This window comes from Grammomys surdaster, unplaced genomic scaffold, assembly GCF_004785775.1.
Source record: "Grammomys surdaster isolate TR1022 unplaced genomic scaffold, NIH_TR_1.0 126271, whole genome shotgun sequence".
Lineage (NCBI taxonomy): Eukaryota > Metazoa > Chordata > Mammalia > Rodentia > Muridae > Grammomys > Grammomys surdaster.
In genome coordinates, this window is record NW_021621071.1 from 5,019,606 (window position 1) to 5,037,836 (window position 18,231).

Genomic DNA, 18,231 nt, shown 5'->3' on the forward strand with positions numbered 1-18,231 from the left:
CAAAAAGTCGGTTTTATCTGCTGCTCGACATTGTAAGTACAGTCCCATCAATTCCACAGTAGTTCTACAGATCACTGTAGTCAATGTCGGGCGGTGGTGGCGCACGCCTTTAATCCCAGCACTTGGGAGGCAGAGGCAGGTGGATTTCTGAGTTCGAGAGTTCGAGGCTAGCCTGGTCTACAGAGTGAGTTCCAGGACAGCCAGGGCTTCACAGAGAAACCCTGTCTCAAAAAAAAAAAAAAAAAACAAAAAAAACAAAACAAAAAAAAAAAAACGAGGACTGCTGAAAAAGGCTGACTATGAACCAAGACTGACGTTTTCTACAGAAAGAGATGAAACGTCTAGAAACATGAGTAAAACAGATCCTTAAATATGTCTTGTTTCTTATGCACTCATATAAAAATTGAAAATACACGAGGTAAAATTAGAAACAACCTAAATTTTAACAACCTTATGTATCATATAACATTACACATATTCTACATGCTGATATATATGTATATATACGCTAAAATCCTATGTGTGTGTGAACATTTTGTGAACACTGAAATGATCTTCCTGCACTATATATTCTAGTCATGCCGACGACTCATTTATATGGTATTTCTGGCTGGCTTCTGTGGCCTGATTAAGACTTTACCAACTCTAATGCACTATCACTTCCACATGAAAAAATGTGCTCGACAGAAATATGTATTTTTAGTAAAAATATTTCCACAAGCAGTTTCATAACAAAACTTGACAAAAGTTCAACTTGCGAAACATATTAAATTTTCTTTAGTCTGAAGTAGATATTGTATTACGTAGAAAGACGTCTGAACACCCACTGTCCAGGAAGAACGAGGAGGACATCAAGATGTTCGAAGCAATTTCCTGAATGGCAGGAAATGAAAGGCTGGAGAGGCTGCGCCTGTGACCAGTTCACTCTTCTAAACAGGCTTACTCATTATTAACTGATAAGAGATAACACGCAATATTAAAAACTTACATCTCGAGGTTTTAGGGCCATGACTGTCCTTAATAGTCAGCTAGGGGAGAAAAGTTCCTGTGGTATCGTTACTTTCTGAGGAAGAAAAACAAAAAAACAAAAAACCCAATCTACACAACCATTACAGGTCAGCTGCTTCACTGCTTCAGTGACACACCCTGAGCGAGCACGCGGGTGAAACCTGTGCTTGAGTGTGAAGGAGCTGCCATGCCCGTTATCACTTCCACGACTCACTGACAGGATAGCTTCAAGTAAGGAGATGCTGTGACATGCTGAGGTCCACTCTTTTTCTCATGAAGAACCAGTCGTTTCTAAGTGTAATGTAACTGAAAACACTAATTTAGCTTTGACTTTATTTTAATGATATGTACAAGAGTTAACAAATTACAATTAAAACGGAATTTGTTATGGTAATTCCACAGAACTTAAAAACATGCAACACTGCATGGTAAAAACAGCTTCATTCATATACAAAAAATATTCCTTTGAGACTCATGACAGTGCCTGGAAATTTCTGACATAAGCTTTTTGCAAACAATATTTTAAAAAAATGTAAAGATCTGATTAACCAATTAGTGCAGTACTAGGAAAGATAATAAACATTGTTAGTAGAGAGGTTACAGTGATTTACACCAGGTATAGACAGGGTTCAATGTAGTCTCATTAAATAAATGTTCAGTTAAGAAAATAGTTTTGAAAAAGATCTTATATTGAAGCCATGTATTAATTTTGTTGAATCAGCTTATATAAATCAATAGTCAAGTTTATTCAGTTAAAGAAAATAGGACTATGCTTTCTTATACTCATAAATAGTATATATATATTTATAGCTTATGTACAAGTGAAAAAAAGTTCTTTGTAAAAAAAAAAAAAAATACTGCCAATCCAGTTGCTAAGGTTGAAATAGTTCTTTATCCACATACTAGCTACGTTGGTAAAAATGTCTTATTTAAATCACATTCAACCAGCATAAATAGTTAAGATGAATATTGTTGTAAACAATAGAAAAACCAAATTTGTTTGTATTTTAAATTTCATCACTGAGTAACAATTTACTTCTCAGCTTAGAATGCTTTATAAAGGCTCAACATTTAATGTAATCAAGTCCAAAGCCCACTAAAGAGTAAACAGTGAATGCTTTTCAAAGTGCGTAATTTCCAAAGCTTCCACTTGTAGTATTTATCCAATACCGGTTCACCAGCAACAAAATAAAATGTGCTTAGCTATAAAAATACTAAGGAATGTTACTGGAAAGGAAAGGCTGTTTGGTAGAAGTAACTACAAAAATAATTAGTTTAGAACTTTGTAAAGCTTTAATGCAAGAACATCAGTACACTGTCTTTCCATAAAACTTAAAGCATGATCAATACCAAGACTGTGAATGTCTACCTTTCATGTACTTAAAAAGGAATTGCAACAAAGTATCTCTTAAAAAATGTAAGACAAATGATCATGCAGGTGTTGATCTGCAGGCGTTTGGGGATGCTAATGTCGGTGCTGGACTGTCGTCTTTGGCTTCACTGGCAGCAAGGATGGGCGAGGTGCTACTTGGAAATGCAGACACGGGACAAGGAGTGCCAACGTTTTCATCAGTGTCGGAATCTGGCGTTGTAACTTCACTGTCCTGAAGTCCCAGGATCTCACAAACTGCTTGCGGCAATTCCTGAGTATGAAAAATCAAATATAAAATCACAACTGAGGAAAAATCCACAAAATAACCTTTTAATAGTAGCTTGAATTCAGAGTCTAAACATTCATTTTAACTGGGTAAGTGCTGATACGTTCTGTAATGTAGCAGCATGAGGCAGCTGGAGGAGGCACCTTAGCAGACCCTGCTGAGGCATCCCCACGGGGCACGCTTTATTTGGGGGCATGAAAAGGGGGGTTGAGAAGGGAGTAGAGGCAAACAGAAGGAACAGAGAGAGAGAAAGAAGGGAAGAGGCCAGTGAAGGGAGAAAGGGACAGAGGGAGGGAAGGGGGAGAAGGGGGGGGAATGCTAATGAGAAAGGGGGCAGAGAGACAGGGGAGGGGGGAGTACCAAACAGTCCTTCTACAGCAAGCCAGGCTCCTATCTGGCTGTTGCTAGGTAACTTCTTAGGCCGAGCCTAGAAGAAATGCCACCAAGTGCCACATACTCTTTTCACATCATCTTCCTCTACTCCAAATGAAATTTTGGCCATCTATTTTGTCTCATGAATTTTCCTAGTTAGCCTTAAATATCAACTTGACAGAGCCCGAGTCATCTGAGAAGAGACTGTCGATTAAGGGTCCGCCCAGTATCAGACTGATCTGTAGGCATGTCTGGAGGATCACCGTGACTGTTAACTGATGTAGGAAGACTCAGCCCACTGTGGACTACACCATTCCCTGGTCAAATGGTTCTGGGCCGGGTTGGACCAGGCCACAGAAGAAAGCTAGGTAGAAGCTGGAGAGACTGTGTTAGCTCATACCTGCCTGTAACCCAAGCTCTACAGGGACCAACATCTCTGACCTTCAGGACATCTGCACTCATGCTAATGCCAGGAGCCTGGAAGGAGCTAGGTAGCAACAACACCCTTCCTGGTTTCTGTTTTAGGTTCCTGCTCTGCAGTCCTTCCATGATGGAGAGTGGTCTGAGCACTGAAATAAGCCCAGGCCTCCTCTAATTGGCTCTTAGTTGATGTTTAGTCACAGCAATGGAATCAAAGTCAAACAAAAGCAGTTTCTGGATCTCATCTAAGTGAAATCACTCTATGCCAGGAGACCTCCCTGGACCTGATTGTTGCTATTTGCTAGCTTTGGCCTTTACATGGTATTAAACTATGTACAGGCTCATGTAGTCCAGGCTAGACTCAAACTCATCCCATAACTGAGGCTGGCCTTACTCTCATGATCCTCTGGTGAGCCTGCAAGGGTGCACCACCACACCCCACTGAGTTTTCTAACATTCACAGTTTACCTTCTCTCTCCTTCTCACAGTTAGAATCTGTCAGGAAATACTAGTAAAGATTCTAAGTAATCTCACTGGCAGGTTTTGAAATAGAATAGTTATCTAACAAACATCCCTGGACTATTTGGACTCCTGCGGGTGGGCCTGTCTTCCCTCCCACCTCCACCCCCTCCACCCCTCCACCCCCCCACCCCCCCCACCCCCGCCTGCTCCCTCAGATACTGAGCAGGACAAGAGACAAAACAGCAGCAACCTTCCTTCCCTGGCCCTCCCCACTTCCTCTTGAGGCCAGGACCTAAGTCTGCTTTTGGGATGAGTCAGGATTCCTTCTCCAACAGTCCCTCCCCCACCCGGCTGCTGACCTCCACGGCTGTAACCTGCATGGCTTGTCTTCCTCTGTCCCCCACTGCCTCCTTTGAGCACCTGCTGACACTTACCACATGCCTGCCCAAGAGTTTTTCTTTTAACTTTAATATAATTTTTTAAAAAGATTGTTTGAGCTAAAAAATAAAACTTAGAAAAAAATAAAGAAAAAAAGGCCAACTATAATGTCTTGGTTTAACTTCAGATTTAAAAAAAAATCAAATCTGTCTTGCTTTTTTTTTTTTAGAAACAAAAACCGAATTGATAAAAATGCAGTAAGACAAACTGCCATCCGTTTGTTTCTGATTAGCACCTATTTTTGGTGGTGGATGTTGCATATTTAATAAGAGATCTTATTGCATTCATTAAGTTGGATAATGTATTACCACTTAAAATCTACAGCCTCCAGTTGTAGAAATATTTTCATTACTTTTGCCATTTTGCCAATTAAATGTTTCCAATCTGGCATAATTAGTCAACTATTTTCAATTAAGTGAGGTAAACTTACAAAAGTAAATAAATAAAATAAAAGCTTTGTTTCTGTCCTCATTTGCTGTCATTTGTTTTCCTTATAAGGAAATCTTTCTTAGCTGATTAAAAAGAGGGAGAAAAATATTGCAATTCTTTGCAACCCTGGATACCTTGCACTGTGCCATCTGTAGGGAAATTGCTTCTGCTTTACACAGTACGTCTTCTACATCAATCCTCATGGACAATTCATTGATGTGCTACAAAACCAACAGGAGAGTGATAATCAAAACAGAAAGCTCTATTATACTCTAAAACATAAACAATTTATTACCAATTATACTGCACTGCAGATATTACCCATAATATAAAAATATCCACATATTACAAATCCACAGAAAATCCAATACATCTTTCATTACACTCAGTTTTGAAGACAAAGAATAGCTAATAAGCTCACAAAACATTAAACCTAGTAGCTATCTAGTCGTTTAACTCAAAGTTATAAGCAAAATACAATTAACTTTTTTAAAAAACAAAACTACATAAAAGAACATTTGTTGAACTTCCCTTCTTTACTAAATATCCACTCAATAATTGTTAGCATTCTGTCTAAGCTCCACACACACCCCCCACCAATTACCTGGCAACTCCAGGTATGCCTGACTCAGTATAAAAGGGGCTACTTGCCCCCTCCTCGCGCTCTTGGTCTCTTGCCTTCTTACTGTATCCCCTAACTCCTTTCTCCCTCTCTCCCCATTCCCATCCCCCCTTTCTCTCCACTCGTGGCTGGGCTCTACTCCTCTACTCTCTCTTTCTCTGCCTCTACTACCCTCTTAACCCCCCCTCCCCCCGCCCAATGCCCTTAATAAACTCAATTCTATGTGTGGCTGCTCCCTCTGGGGGGAAGGGATGCCTTGTCATGGGCCGGCTGAAGCACACCTTCCCCCATACCTCACCACACCTCCATAGAACATATCACCTCCTCTCTTTATCTTTTTATAAACACATCAACAATAACTGACAAATATGTATTTACCAAACTGTCTCTTGAACTAAGCTAGTCCAGCACCTGGTGTTAGGGACAAGGAGAACTACTCATGAGATTCAACAACACTCCAAAGAAATGTTCTGATCCATGACGAGCACCACTAGAGACAGCACTGCCATCTACACTGAGAGAAGACCCACCTTAAGGATTTCATTGAAGCCATAATGCTTTTCCATTATCTGTTGCTTTTCTGATTCCAGGATAGCACAACACAGAAGAAGATGAAAATTCTTACAGGGCAGTTCAGTCCACATTACCTACAAAAAAATGTAACTTACTCAGTAAACAAAATCAATTGTAAATTATTTCTTCAAAGATACATGCTAATTCTGAAGCAGCAAACATGCCTAGTTGGGATAGTCCAATTTTCTACAGACGAAAAGTGAAGGAGTCCTGCCTTTAGCTACAAAGGAAACGAAATGAAGTTTAATATCTGACAGACTTCCAGTAACTACAGAAAGCAACCGATACTGCAGCATTACTCACTGACGGCCATAGTCTTAAGCACAATCATGAAATGTAAAGGTTACATCCACTTCCAATATTTCTTCAGAACTTTCTGACCTTTCTCACAAATATTCAGTCCTTGAAAATTTAAGAGAACTAAATCCTACACACTAAAAAGCACTAATTATACTGCACTGGAGCAAACAGAGCCAGAGACACGTCTCCACTGTAGACAGTTACATCGTAACTCAAGATGAAGAAGATCCCTGATTCCAACAAACACTGGAGGGACTACCCAAAATGAACGCCCAACTACACTGCCATTTGAGCAACTGCTTATCCTACCTGTCCCCTTGGCCCTTCCCCCCCACCACCACCACACATGTTCATGGCTGGCCTCTACTCTTCTACTTTCTCCTTCTCTGCCTCTACTACCCTCCTAACTCCCTTCCCCATGCCCTGAATAAACTCTATTCTATAGTATACTTTTATCCTAAATATGGGCTCATGCCAACAAATCCAAGTCTTCTACTTCCCCCTACTAACATACTTAATGACCTCCTTTTCTTGGAAGAAGAAAAAAAATGGTACAAATGACGACAAATGACACTTAGTAGAACACAGCTGAAATGCTTCTTTACTTTTACTTTTATAAGGAATAAACCAAGTGAACCCAACTTGAGAAATTTAATTACAAGGCAATTAACCTCAAAGTTTAAGGCTATTTGGTAAAGAAAGATTAAAGAGTTAGTCTAGCTAAGTGGTCACAGTATTCTTGATTTATCTTAAAGAGTTTAGATTTACATTCCAGGGCAGGCCTGAAAAGGTCAGCTCATAGCCTTTGGAAAATTCCACCAGGCCCCATTCCCTTCCCAGAAGGGAGAAGTCCTTAGTGCACATAGGCACCCCTCCACTCCAGAAGGGAGAGGCTGATCACATTCTTCAGGAAGACCACAGGGGGGACCAATCATTGGCCACCTGCAAATAAGGGAAGCCCAGAGCACATAGACACATTCCTCAGGGTGGACCAACCGTTGCCATCAGCCCCTCCACCCCCCAGGCAAATAAAAAAAGCCCTTGCTACCTCATTCCCTAAGGACCAATCAGTTTAAAAGTCACACTGTTTCTCCCAATCACATTGTCCCTAGTGGCTGCTGCTCTATTCTACCCCTGAAAACTATAAAACCTGGGTCATCACCACTACTTTAGCTAATGCAGGACAACCCCAGCACGCTGGAACAATAAACTCCTCTTGCTTCTGCATCCATCTCTGATCTCCAGCTCTGCCTTGTCCACTGGGGGGGTGGGGGTGTTTTACAGGGGGAGCTAAGACTCATCAGAGTCTTACAGGCCCATGACCAGAAACACCTGCCACAAACAACTCTAGGCTTTGTTTGTTTGTGTTTGTTTGTGTTTGTGTTTTAAGAGAGTGAGAAGGAGTAGGTGGGAGGATCTGGATGGAGTTATGAGAGGGGAAAACATGGATGAAGTATATTGTACAAAAATAAATTATAATAAAACTGCACGTATCCAATACACATTTAACTATAAATCCATGCAGAACACAAGCAGCTCAAAGCAACATCCTTCAACTAGCACACAGCGCTCTCTATGGTAGTTCAGGAAACAATTCCCAGCTGTAAAAAGGAGTTCCATTGTAAGTTGTTCTGAACATACGTGGTAGAAATTCTATCATTTCTTAATTTGTATAAAGCTATAGCAATAGTAAGACATTAGACTAATGTACTTTTTAAAAAACATGCTAGGTCTGTTATTAACATATACTCACAAATAGTGATAAAAATAGTAATTTTTCTATTTTCCCTTGAAAGTTATCTTGAGTACAAAATGAAAAAGAGACCCATACCCAAAACAAAACAGAATAATGAATCTCCTTTACAGAGAAATAGAACAGGGGTACTAATTAAAGAGAATTAACTATACCTTTCTTGAAAATAAAGAAAAGTTAGCAGCATTTGGGGGGTATGCTTGTTTCATATTAGTACTTATGTATTATTACCAGTGTGCTGTAAACGGAAAACACAAGCCATCTCTCTTGTGATACCTCTGCCTATAACCAAAACTATAGCACAATCTTCTAAAAAAAAAAAAAATCAAGTCTTAATTCAATGAGAAAGTAGCACATGCCGTCTGGGCCATTACTGCACCAGAGGCCGGCCATCTTTTGCTAGACTGGGTTCCCAGATAGGTATGACTGATGACTCTCTTCCAGGGCACGCAGAACCCATTCCAGTACTGTGACAGCTACTAGTAGGCACGAAGCTTTCAAGTGACTGCCAGCTTGATTTCATCATGTTCTATGATTCACAATGTGGTGACTCTGGCAAGAGCTTTACTGTCAAGTTCTGGGGGGTAACCAAGAACAATGGCTGTGATATTTGAGAGTGGGTGGGGGGTGTCCTACAGCACCTCAGTGGACAACAACTCCAAAAGAGCAACCTAATCCTGGCACTGAGCTCATCTGTTAGCCCGTCAGGACACAGGGCAGTGACTCCAGTCTAACTGCATGTGCTTGTGTGTGTTTTGAAGTCTTTAAACGTGATTTCCCCTTCCCATACTCCCTCCTCTACTATCTCTCTACTCCCAACCCATTTAACCTTTCCTGTTTCCTTATTCCCTTTTAACCCTTTACATTAATGGATGTTACCTCTACTCCCTTGAAAGTGCCTCCCCAGAGCCTCTTAGTGATTTTCTGGCCTCTATGGATATTCTAAATGAAACACACGTATCTGATGACCCAAAGCGAGCATCCGGAAATTCGAGCACTCATGACATTTGTCTCTCTGGGTCTGGGTTATCTGACTCAGAATAACTGTTTCCAGCTGCATCTACCTACCTGTAAATTTCATTTTCTTAACAGCTGCATAATATTCCATTGGGTAAATATGCCACAACTTTTATTATTCATTTATCAGCTGATCGTTATCTAGGCTGTTTCCATTTCCTGGCTATTCTAAGTAGAGCAACAATGTATAGGAGGAGGTTGGTCTGATGCTGCTATGTAGTCAAACACTAAATACAGGCCCCTAAGATCTGGCTGCCCTCCATCCCTGACAAGGAGGTTCTTCATGTACACTAAGTGATGTTATACAACACTGCTCCCCAAGACAATATTAGGCTAAAGCCTATGACTGGGCAGTAGACAGGTGGACTCTCAGTTACCTGACTGGAGGTTGTAAGTAGAGACAGGGTTGGATGAATGGCAGGGTCCAAGAGAGGAGGAGACCACCAAGAGAGGAGATGGACCATGAGCACATGGCCAGGAAAACCAGCAAGTCATGAGGGACACATGGCTGGGATGTAAGTTAGGACAGCTCCAAACCCACCCAGTCTAGGCGTACGGATTGTAAATAAAATACCCAGACTGTGTGGTCCAGGTATATAGGCTGGCTAGAATATTTAATTCATTTTGTAACAATGACTATGAATGAGCAGGAAGCTCTAAAGTAGACTACAGAGCCCTTTGAGTATATACCTATGATGGCTAATCTTGATTGTCAATTTGACTACGTTTGGAATCAACTATGCTGCTAGACATACCTGTGGAGGACTTCCCTGATTGATCATTTGAGATAAAAAGACCCACCATGAATTGGGGTCATACCTTCTGGTGACAGCTGACATAAAAGAACAAACACAAAAAAAGAAAACTTTTTTGCCCTTACTCTCACCGACAAATTCATCTGCTAAAGCAGATCCTATCAGAACATACTTCCTAAGGATTCCAACACAGAACAACTGAGACAGCCAGCCTTATGAACTGAATGAATAACTACCAGATTCTTGGCCTTTCTATCAGGAATTAGCATTTGTGGGACTGACTGAGCTACTGTAAACCTGTAAACCACTCTAAGAAATTGCCCTTTTATAATACACAAATACAAATACACAAAGACACGCACGCACGGACACACGCACGCATACACGCACACTCTTTACCTTTTTCAGTTCTATTCCTATACAGAATCCTGGCTAACACATACAAAATGGTATAGCTGGATCATATGGTAGGTCTAGGTAATCCATACCTAGTCCATTATTAGGCCAAGAACCTGTGGGTAGATAGATGGGTTACAGGCCCTAGTGGAGACCATACTACTCTTTTTCTACTAAATGAACATACTATAAAACCAACCTCTAAAGACTTATTGTGTAATATCCACAGTGTGGCTCTCACCCATCATCAGAGGAGCTTCTATTTCCAGTAAACGGTGACTAACATAAAGATACACACACCTGGCCCAGGTGTAGAGACTAACAGACAGACAGCAGAGCGCTCAGCCCTGATGGGGGAATATACTCTGCACCCCTTCCAAAGGGTAGATCATCGTGGAAGAGTGTGTGGAAAGAGTGTAAGAGCCAGCGGTGGTGGAAGGTTACAAAGAAATACTCTTACGGGCACAGCAGGAAGAAGTACATGTCAACTACAGTGGCTGTGACAACACACATAGCCTGTGCAAGCTCCAGCCAGACAACATCCCAGATTCCTACCCCTAGCTGTGGAGCTCTGGGAAATTGGTAGCTGTTGTAAAAAGGAGACGTAGGTTTCTCTAAGAGGGTAGAGAAAGACCACATAACTAAGGCTATTGGGGCAACACAAACTGTTCTTGAAGACTTTAAAAAGAAAAAGGTGGTGGGCGGCAGGGGTGTGTGTGGCACAAAACTGGGTGGACAGGGAAAGGGGACTGCACCTGGGAAGTGTTGGGGAAGGGGTGAATACAATTAAAACATACTACATAAAGCTTCAAAAAAACAAAACCTTTGACCTACAATCTGTCCTACCTACAAGATGTGCAGGGGTAAATATGGAGCATCACTTGAAGGAATGGTCAGCCAATGGCTGGTCCAGCTTGAGACCCATGCCCTTAAAGGGAGCCCATTCCTGACACTATTAATGATATCCTGCTACGCTTGCAGACAGGACCTAGCATAATCATCATCAGCGAGGCTTCACCCAGCACCTGATGGAAGCAGACGCAATGACCCACAGCCAAACATTAGACAGAGCTTGGGGAACCCTGCAGAAGAGGAGGAGGAAGGGTTGTAGGAGCCAGAGGGGTTAAGGACACCGTAAGAAAACCCACAGAATCAACTAACCTGGGCACACGGGGTCTCACAGAGACTGAACCGCCAACCAAGAGGCCTGCATGGGACTGACCTAGGCCCTCCTAGTCAGTGTAACAGTGTTCAGCTGGGCCTTCACGTGGGACTCCTAACGTGGGGAGCTGGGGCTGTCTCGGACTACACTGCCTGCCTTTCAACCTCTTTCCCTAACTGGGTTGCCTCAACTACCTCAATAGAAGATTGATATGCCAAAGCTGGGTGATATCTAAGGAAGCCCCCCCCTTTTCTGAGAAGAGGAAGAGGTACAGATGGGAACAGGGAGGGGAAGGACTGGGAGAACAGAAGGGAAGAGAAACTCAGTCAGGACTACAATAATTGTAACAAAAACTCTCAAAGAATACGAATTTAAAAGTAAAAAACAATCAAGTCAAATCTATAGATAGGGTACAGGTAGCAAATGATCTAAAACACTTCTCTCTTGAGATAGTTCTGGGTACCAATCTCACAGTGCTGTTCTTGAAGGAGGGTCCAAAACACCGAGAGCTGCACCTAGAGCATCAGTTGTTACAGAGGACTCCAGACATTTTTTGTGAAGCTATAAGAATACACTCACAACTCCACACAGAATAAACTGCTTCTCTCCATAATAAACGTAAGAACTTACCTCCCATAATCGCAGTATATCTAGAAAACTAAATTCCCTTTTGAATCTGATTAAAAGCCATCTGAAGCAAAAATAAAGATATCCAGAGTCTTGGGATTCTATACAGAAGAAAAAGAAAATATGTTTTATTCTTATGCCAATATGTCAAAATTAAGGAATCTGCTTCAGACTCAAATTTATCTATTCATTCTGTGTTACTAGAAGCCTTTTATGACTGACTATATTCTATCAATTCAAGGAAGCAATTGAAATGTACAGAGTAACTTATTTTTTAAAATAAACAAAATATATAACTGTATGAAGACAAAATTATACAAGGTAATCTAAACATTTCTCATTAAAAGAACTCAGGCACTAGCAGTGGAGCACGTCTGTCTTTAAAGGTTGCTTTACAAGGCACAGAGAGACTGCTCAGCAGTTATAAGGACTTGTTGCTCTTACAGAGGACCTGCGTTCAGTTCCCAACACCTACAAGGTGGCTCATTACCATCCATAACCCCAGCTCCACAGAATCAGGCAGGCACACACGTAGTAAACACATAGATACATGCAAGCCAAACATTCATACACATAAAATAGTTTAAGTGGAAAAAAAGTTCCTTCACATTCTTACAGGTGTTACCCTACAACCTGCTGTGTACAGGTACCTTCACTCAACTTACCTAAATAGCTACAAAATCCACTGTCCAATAATCTGAGTAAGGTGCTCAACTGGATTAACTGGGTCTTCATGCCTTGCATTTGTTCTTCAAAATTTTGATGCTTTAAAAGAAAATAATTGTTATCACACAATATTAATAAGTATTTCAAAATACATGATTATTGATAACTAAAAGTATAATCTAAGGATAAATGCCAGCCCTCAACTGCACTGGTTATGCTAAATGCATACACAAGTAAAAGAAAACCCAAAGCATCACTAAAAAGAGATAAAAAAGAAAACACACTTGGTCTAAAGCCGGCTTTATTTTCTACCTGTATTTATTTGGTTTAGATAAAAATGAATACAGGGAACAGCAGCAGCAGACTGACCAATAGCCAACATTCGGCCTTATGCTGCATAAATTGTTTAGAAAAGGGACTGCATGTTCTGGGACACAAACAGCTATCAAGTTATTCCCATTATTAAATATTCCTTCAAATATGGAACAAAACTAATTTTAGATTTAAAGCAAACCTCACTTTAAAGAACTAACTGCTCTTTACATTTCCTAAGGATAGGGAACTTGGGCAGTCAAGGCTGTGTTGTGACCACAGTAAAACACTGCCCATCTTGCAGTCAGCTCTCTCATATCCACAAAGGCTGCAGTGTAACACTGCTGCACACTGAATACAGAAGCAGCTATGGAAATCCATACTGTATTAAACAAGACATTCTGAAATGTCAGTGGGAAAAATGGAAGGTATGTGTGAGATGACACTAGGCTTATGTCTAAGTATGTACAACTATCACAGTATTAACTTTTTATATGATCAAACATCCACAGATATAGTCCACAAAGAAACAGTTCTTGGAAGTGAAAGGCTTAATAACTGATGTGGGTTAAGTGTTCAAACAGCTTTCAAGGTTGAGTAAGCTCCCTGACAACAGTGAGGCAGGTGACCAAAAGGCAAATACTCACAAACCTCCTCAGGCATTCTGACCCTTCAACTCAGAGGCCTCAACTTGGCTGAGGTGAAAAGCCTCAGCCCAATCTTCCCCACTTTCCCTTCACAGCTTTCCAGTAGCACTGTAGCAAAACTAGCAGTGTAGAAGCCATTCTTGGTGTACAGCTTCCTCTTCAGTGAACTAAGGAATCAGTTTAATAAATAATCTCAAGCCTCTCGTTCCTCAGTTACCAGACAGCTACTGGGAAGGACAACATTAATTCATCAAACCACAGGAAATAAAAAAAGCATCTAGAGAGTGATCGAATCCACTTTAAGAGAGCACTCCTTCCTCAAGAAGAGACTTTTAACTGGATCTTGGGAACACAAGGGAAAGAAAACGAGAGAAAAACCTATATAATAAAATAGATGATGACCTCAGTAAAGCTCATTATGTTATTTCTAGTTAGCAAACATTCCATTAGACAAAGTTTATGCCTGGAGCTACATATCAGATGTGAAGATACCACTAAAATAAAACTATGGGCATTAGGTTCAGCAATTACAAAAACAGTTAAAAAAAAAAAGATAAAAATCAAAACCCTCACATTGAGTAAAGTCATCAGAGTCAAGTGACAGTGAGTTAAGGCACAGGAAGCAATGGTAACACAAAACACAACCAGGCGTGTCTTTCTGAAACACACTGCCTTCCACAGGAACACTACATTTTATAAAAACAGTAGTAGCCTAAAAGGAGATCTTTTTAGAATAAAAACTAGATCACAAGACTCTCCTCTATGAAAAAGACAAGCATAGAACATTTACAACAAATAGTAAGAAAATGAAAATTAAGAATAGAAAAACTGAAATTTCTTGGTACACAAAAATGAGAAAAACTGAATTACAGGTTATAGAGTAGTCTTTATGGATCAGACCTAAATACATGTACATGTGCACATATGTTAATATTGGTTGTTTTGTTGAAAATTATTACATATAATAGGCACAGTACATTCATATTAATTGGAGGATATATACTGGAAGTACAACTAAAGACTAGGGTAAAGATTCATATATTTATTCTACAAAAATTTGCTAAACCACTTCATAGGGAGCATTAGGAAAACTCTTCCACCTACAAATAAAATAAATGCATGAGCCCTTTACAAGGAGCACACTACCTCTAGTGAAAAGAGGGTAAGCAACAAAACCCAGGACAGTTTTTATGAAACTGTCATTAGTAGTACAGACTTTTTTAACAAATGTCTCAGGTCTCTAGAGCATTTGGGAGAAACTGGAAATAAGAAGGGAGGAAAATCAATCCATCATAAAGGTAGGGAAGAGGCTCTATGACTAGGTTACTGCAACCAATAACCTTTCCAAATGACCCAAAAGCAATTCGCAGTAAAGGACTAATTTAAACATGCACCGAGTTAACAGTATAAGCAACAATAAAAGAATATTTAAAAACTATAAATATTATCAAGTATATATGAAAAAGAACTAAAAGAGGTAAAGATAAATTCAAAATATAGACAACAGATTTAAGGAAACAGACAAACAGAGAGAGAAAAATAGGCAAGAAAAAGAAGTAGAGAACCAAGGAGAAGATGTCCTCTGCAATTTCCCTCCTGAAGCCTTGAGTTAAAGTGCACCACAAACTCTACTGCAGGGGACTGCACAGCAAGCCAGTTCAGTGTGTACCACAGAGACTCAGTTTATTTGTTGTGTTTTTAAACAATGCAGTGATCTTCATGGTTAGGCCTTTACGTTTCACATAAGCCTTTCTGTACTCATACTCCTCCACCCACTCACCTACTCTAATCATTTTCTAAGTGCTGGGGAAGAGCTTGCTCTGTTAATAGTGGCTCTGTACTAATGTCTCAAAGATACAGTAAGAATGACAGATAAAACGCTGTATGCCAATACATCTACCACGACACTGTTAGAGATGACATCCTTCTTGGGAAATAACAAGAAATGGATTGCTAAGAAAGTGCATTAAAGAGCACATGTGGAGAAAAGTCAGGTATTATGACAAAATCCAAGACAGTCACTGAAGGTCAGTAGACTGCTTAGCATGATGCTAAGCTTGGTTTCTGGAACTAGTAGTTCACAAAACTGAAGTCATCTACTCATCAATTTTCTATGGTGGCAGAACAGAAGCACTTGCTGATCCCAATAATTATTACACTACCAACAGATATTATCCATTTTCATATTAAAAAGAATTCTAATATTTCCCCAGCCTACTGAATGGTTGTTAAAAAGAATTAAAATCAGATTATGAAGTAAACATGTCCAGCTCCATCCTAGTGGCTAGACATTTTCATCACTCTCATGCATTAGCACGACGACACTTTCCGAGTCAGTCTGAGTACAGGACGGAGTCCCTCTGCTTACCATCTGGTCCATGTAAGAGGCAAAGCACCAAAAGGCGTCCACTTCATTCTCCATCACGTACAAAAGCGGGGAAAGTAAGTCGCTCATTCCTTGTACATACCCTAAGAAGAAGAAGAAGAAGGGGGAAGTCTCTGAAAACCTAAATCTCATGAATCCTTTTGTGCATATCACCACCATGTAGCTGAAAATTCCCTTTTTATGAATTAAAAACTGGCAGATACATTCATGAAGAAAACTAAAAAGATCTGAATCTTGTAAATGTATGAGAGAGACAGACAGGCTGTTCCTGAGTGGCATGGTCACCACGTATCTAGCTGCTAGAGTGTTTTAATGCAGATATTCCAAGCAAGGACAGGTCACATCCTCATCTCCACACACAGGTGCCTCTCTCACAGAGAAGCCGCTTTAGACTGAGGGAGACTATCACAGAAATCCTCAACCTGGTCAAACAGAGCGGACAACTGACCACTGAGGTGTCCATCCCAAACAGTACACCTACAACATAACCCCTTATGCTCAGGGCTCTAGGAACATTACTGAAAAGAAGACAGAAAGGTTCTAAAAGCCAGAGGACCAGGGAGTCTGCTGCAAGATACTGCCTTCTAGATGCAACAGGGAAGCTATACTCATGAAATCAACAATACGACTATCACACAAGATCTCAACCATGTCAGCACCAGATGACATGCTAAACGGTCCCATCACCAACGGGCCCCCATCCCGAGACAACAGGCAACTACTGACTACTGAGAGATGGAGGATTAGTTTTCCATGGACTACCTCCCCCATTGCTATCTAATACTATGTAGCCAGCCCTAAACACACACACGTGCACCTAACCCTGAATGGACCCAGGCTGCATTTATATATTCACTCATTCAATCTCTCTCTCTACATACACGTGTACATATAGAGAGTACAATTAGAAAAATAGGCCATGACTTATAGAGGGTGCAAGGGGGAAACAGAGGACTAGAGTGAGCAGAGGGAAGGGAAATGACATAACAATTTTAATAAAAAGTAGCTTTTTAAAAAGATGTACAAAAGCATCATACGAAAGAAGAGATGAAGAATAACCCAGAAGAAAGTGAAATCCACATATTCAAACAGGCACTGAAGAGGAAACAGACAGGCAGGCAAAGAAACCCTAAAGGGAAAAATTACTGAAATACCGGAAAGAAAAGTCACAAGGCCAGAGTGACCAGGGGCAGCGTACCAAATCCACGAGCAAAGCAGAACTGGAAAAGGCGCACCACCCCAGCATGCACCACACTGGCTAAATCACATAAACCACAAAGCCTACCTTTAAATAGTAATCACCAGTGCTTTTCCTTTTCCCTTGGTATTGACCGACTAAGGCTAGCAACTGTATTTTATCTTATTATCCTAGCAGCTAAAGCTGTCTCTTAAACTACCTTTTCTTTGACAGTATAGTAACTTCTCCGTCATGACCCTATAGTACATGATTATGTGAACAAGTAGTTCACATATACCCCAGAAGAGCTGGCCCAGCCCCTTGGCAAGCTGCAGCACTTGAGAGAGTGGGCCCTGTGCCTCAACTGGGCAGCACAGGGGAGCCAGCCCCAAGGGCCTAAGAGTGGGAGAGCTGATCCTGCCTCCTGCCAGTGGTGGCGCTGGGTGGCCTAGCCAGAACAGTGCTGAGCACTCTCCTTGGTGGTGCAGATAAGGGAGAGCCTGGCAGGCTGACCACTCAGCTGCCACCCAGGACACGGGATCCAGAGTTGGCCCAACCCCAAATCATCATCTGTGAACTGTTGGGGCCTGTGAAGGGGCTGGTCCTGCTGACCCAAAGCTGCAGGATCTCCACGATACAGTCAACAACAGGATAACTGAGAGGAGTCCCAGTGAGGATCCAGTATTGAGAGTCCTGAACACTAACTCATTGCAATGAACATTTCAGTACAGCCATGTGGACAGCAGGGTATACTGTGACATACTGTAGCACAGTGCAGCTTCCATGACAACATGCTTTCTATGCTTTGTTTAGTGCGTGCGTGCAAGTGTAACAGCACGTGATAACCTCAGTCATTCCATATCCTTTCCATCATCCGGTAGGATGCTCACTGTAGGAGCGGCAGGAAGGACGGGCTCTACTTTTGCATTTTATTTACAGCTCTCTAATTTTAATATACTGCCACTGAAGAGCCTGATGCCTTGAGAACCGTGACCAAGGGAATTACTAGAAATACAAGCAATGAAGAGAGTGTTACTTATAATTCAAGGGT

The 18,231-nt window shown here is 41.0% G+C and overlaps 1 protein-coding gene across 1 annotated transcript in view; it reads right to left on the reverse strand.

Moving 5' to 3' along the window:
- Positions 1-1,311: 1,311 nt before the first annotated feature.
- Tbc1d15 (TBC1 domain family member 15) overlaps positions 1,312-18,231 on the reverse strand; it is a 51,627-nt gene continuing 34,707 nt past the window's right edge. The window contains exons 12-17 of the mRNA XM_028759104.1: positions 15,986-16,086; positions 12,658-12,757; positions 11,996-12,093; positions 5,940-6,056; positions 4,922-5,008; positions 1,312-2,651 (exon numbers count right to left, since the gene is read on the reverse strand). Of these exons, the coding sequence (XP_028614937.1) occupies positions 2,439-2,651; positions 4,922-5,008; positions 5,940-6,056; positions 11,996-12,093; positions 12,658-12,757; positions 15,986-16,086 (716 nt within the window). The 3' untranslated portion in view covers positions 1,312-2,438. The remainder of the gene's footprint in view (positions 2,652-4,921; positions 5,009-5,939; positions 6,057-11,995; positions 12,094-12,657; positions 12,758-15,985; positions 16,087-18,231) is intronic.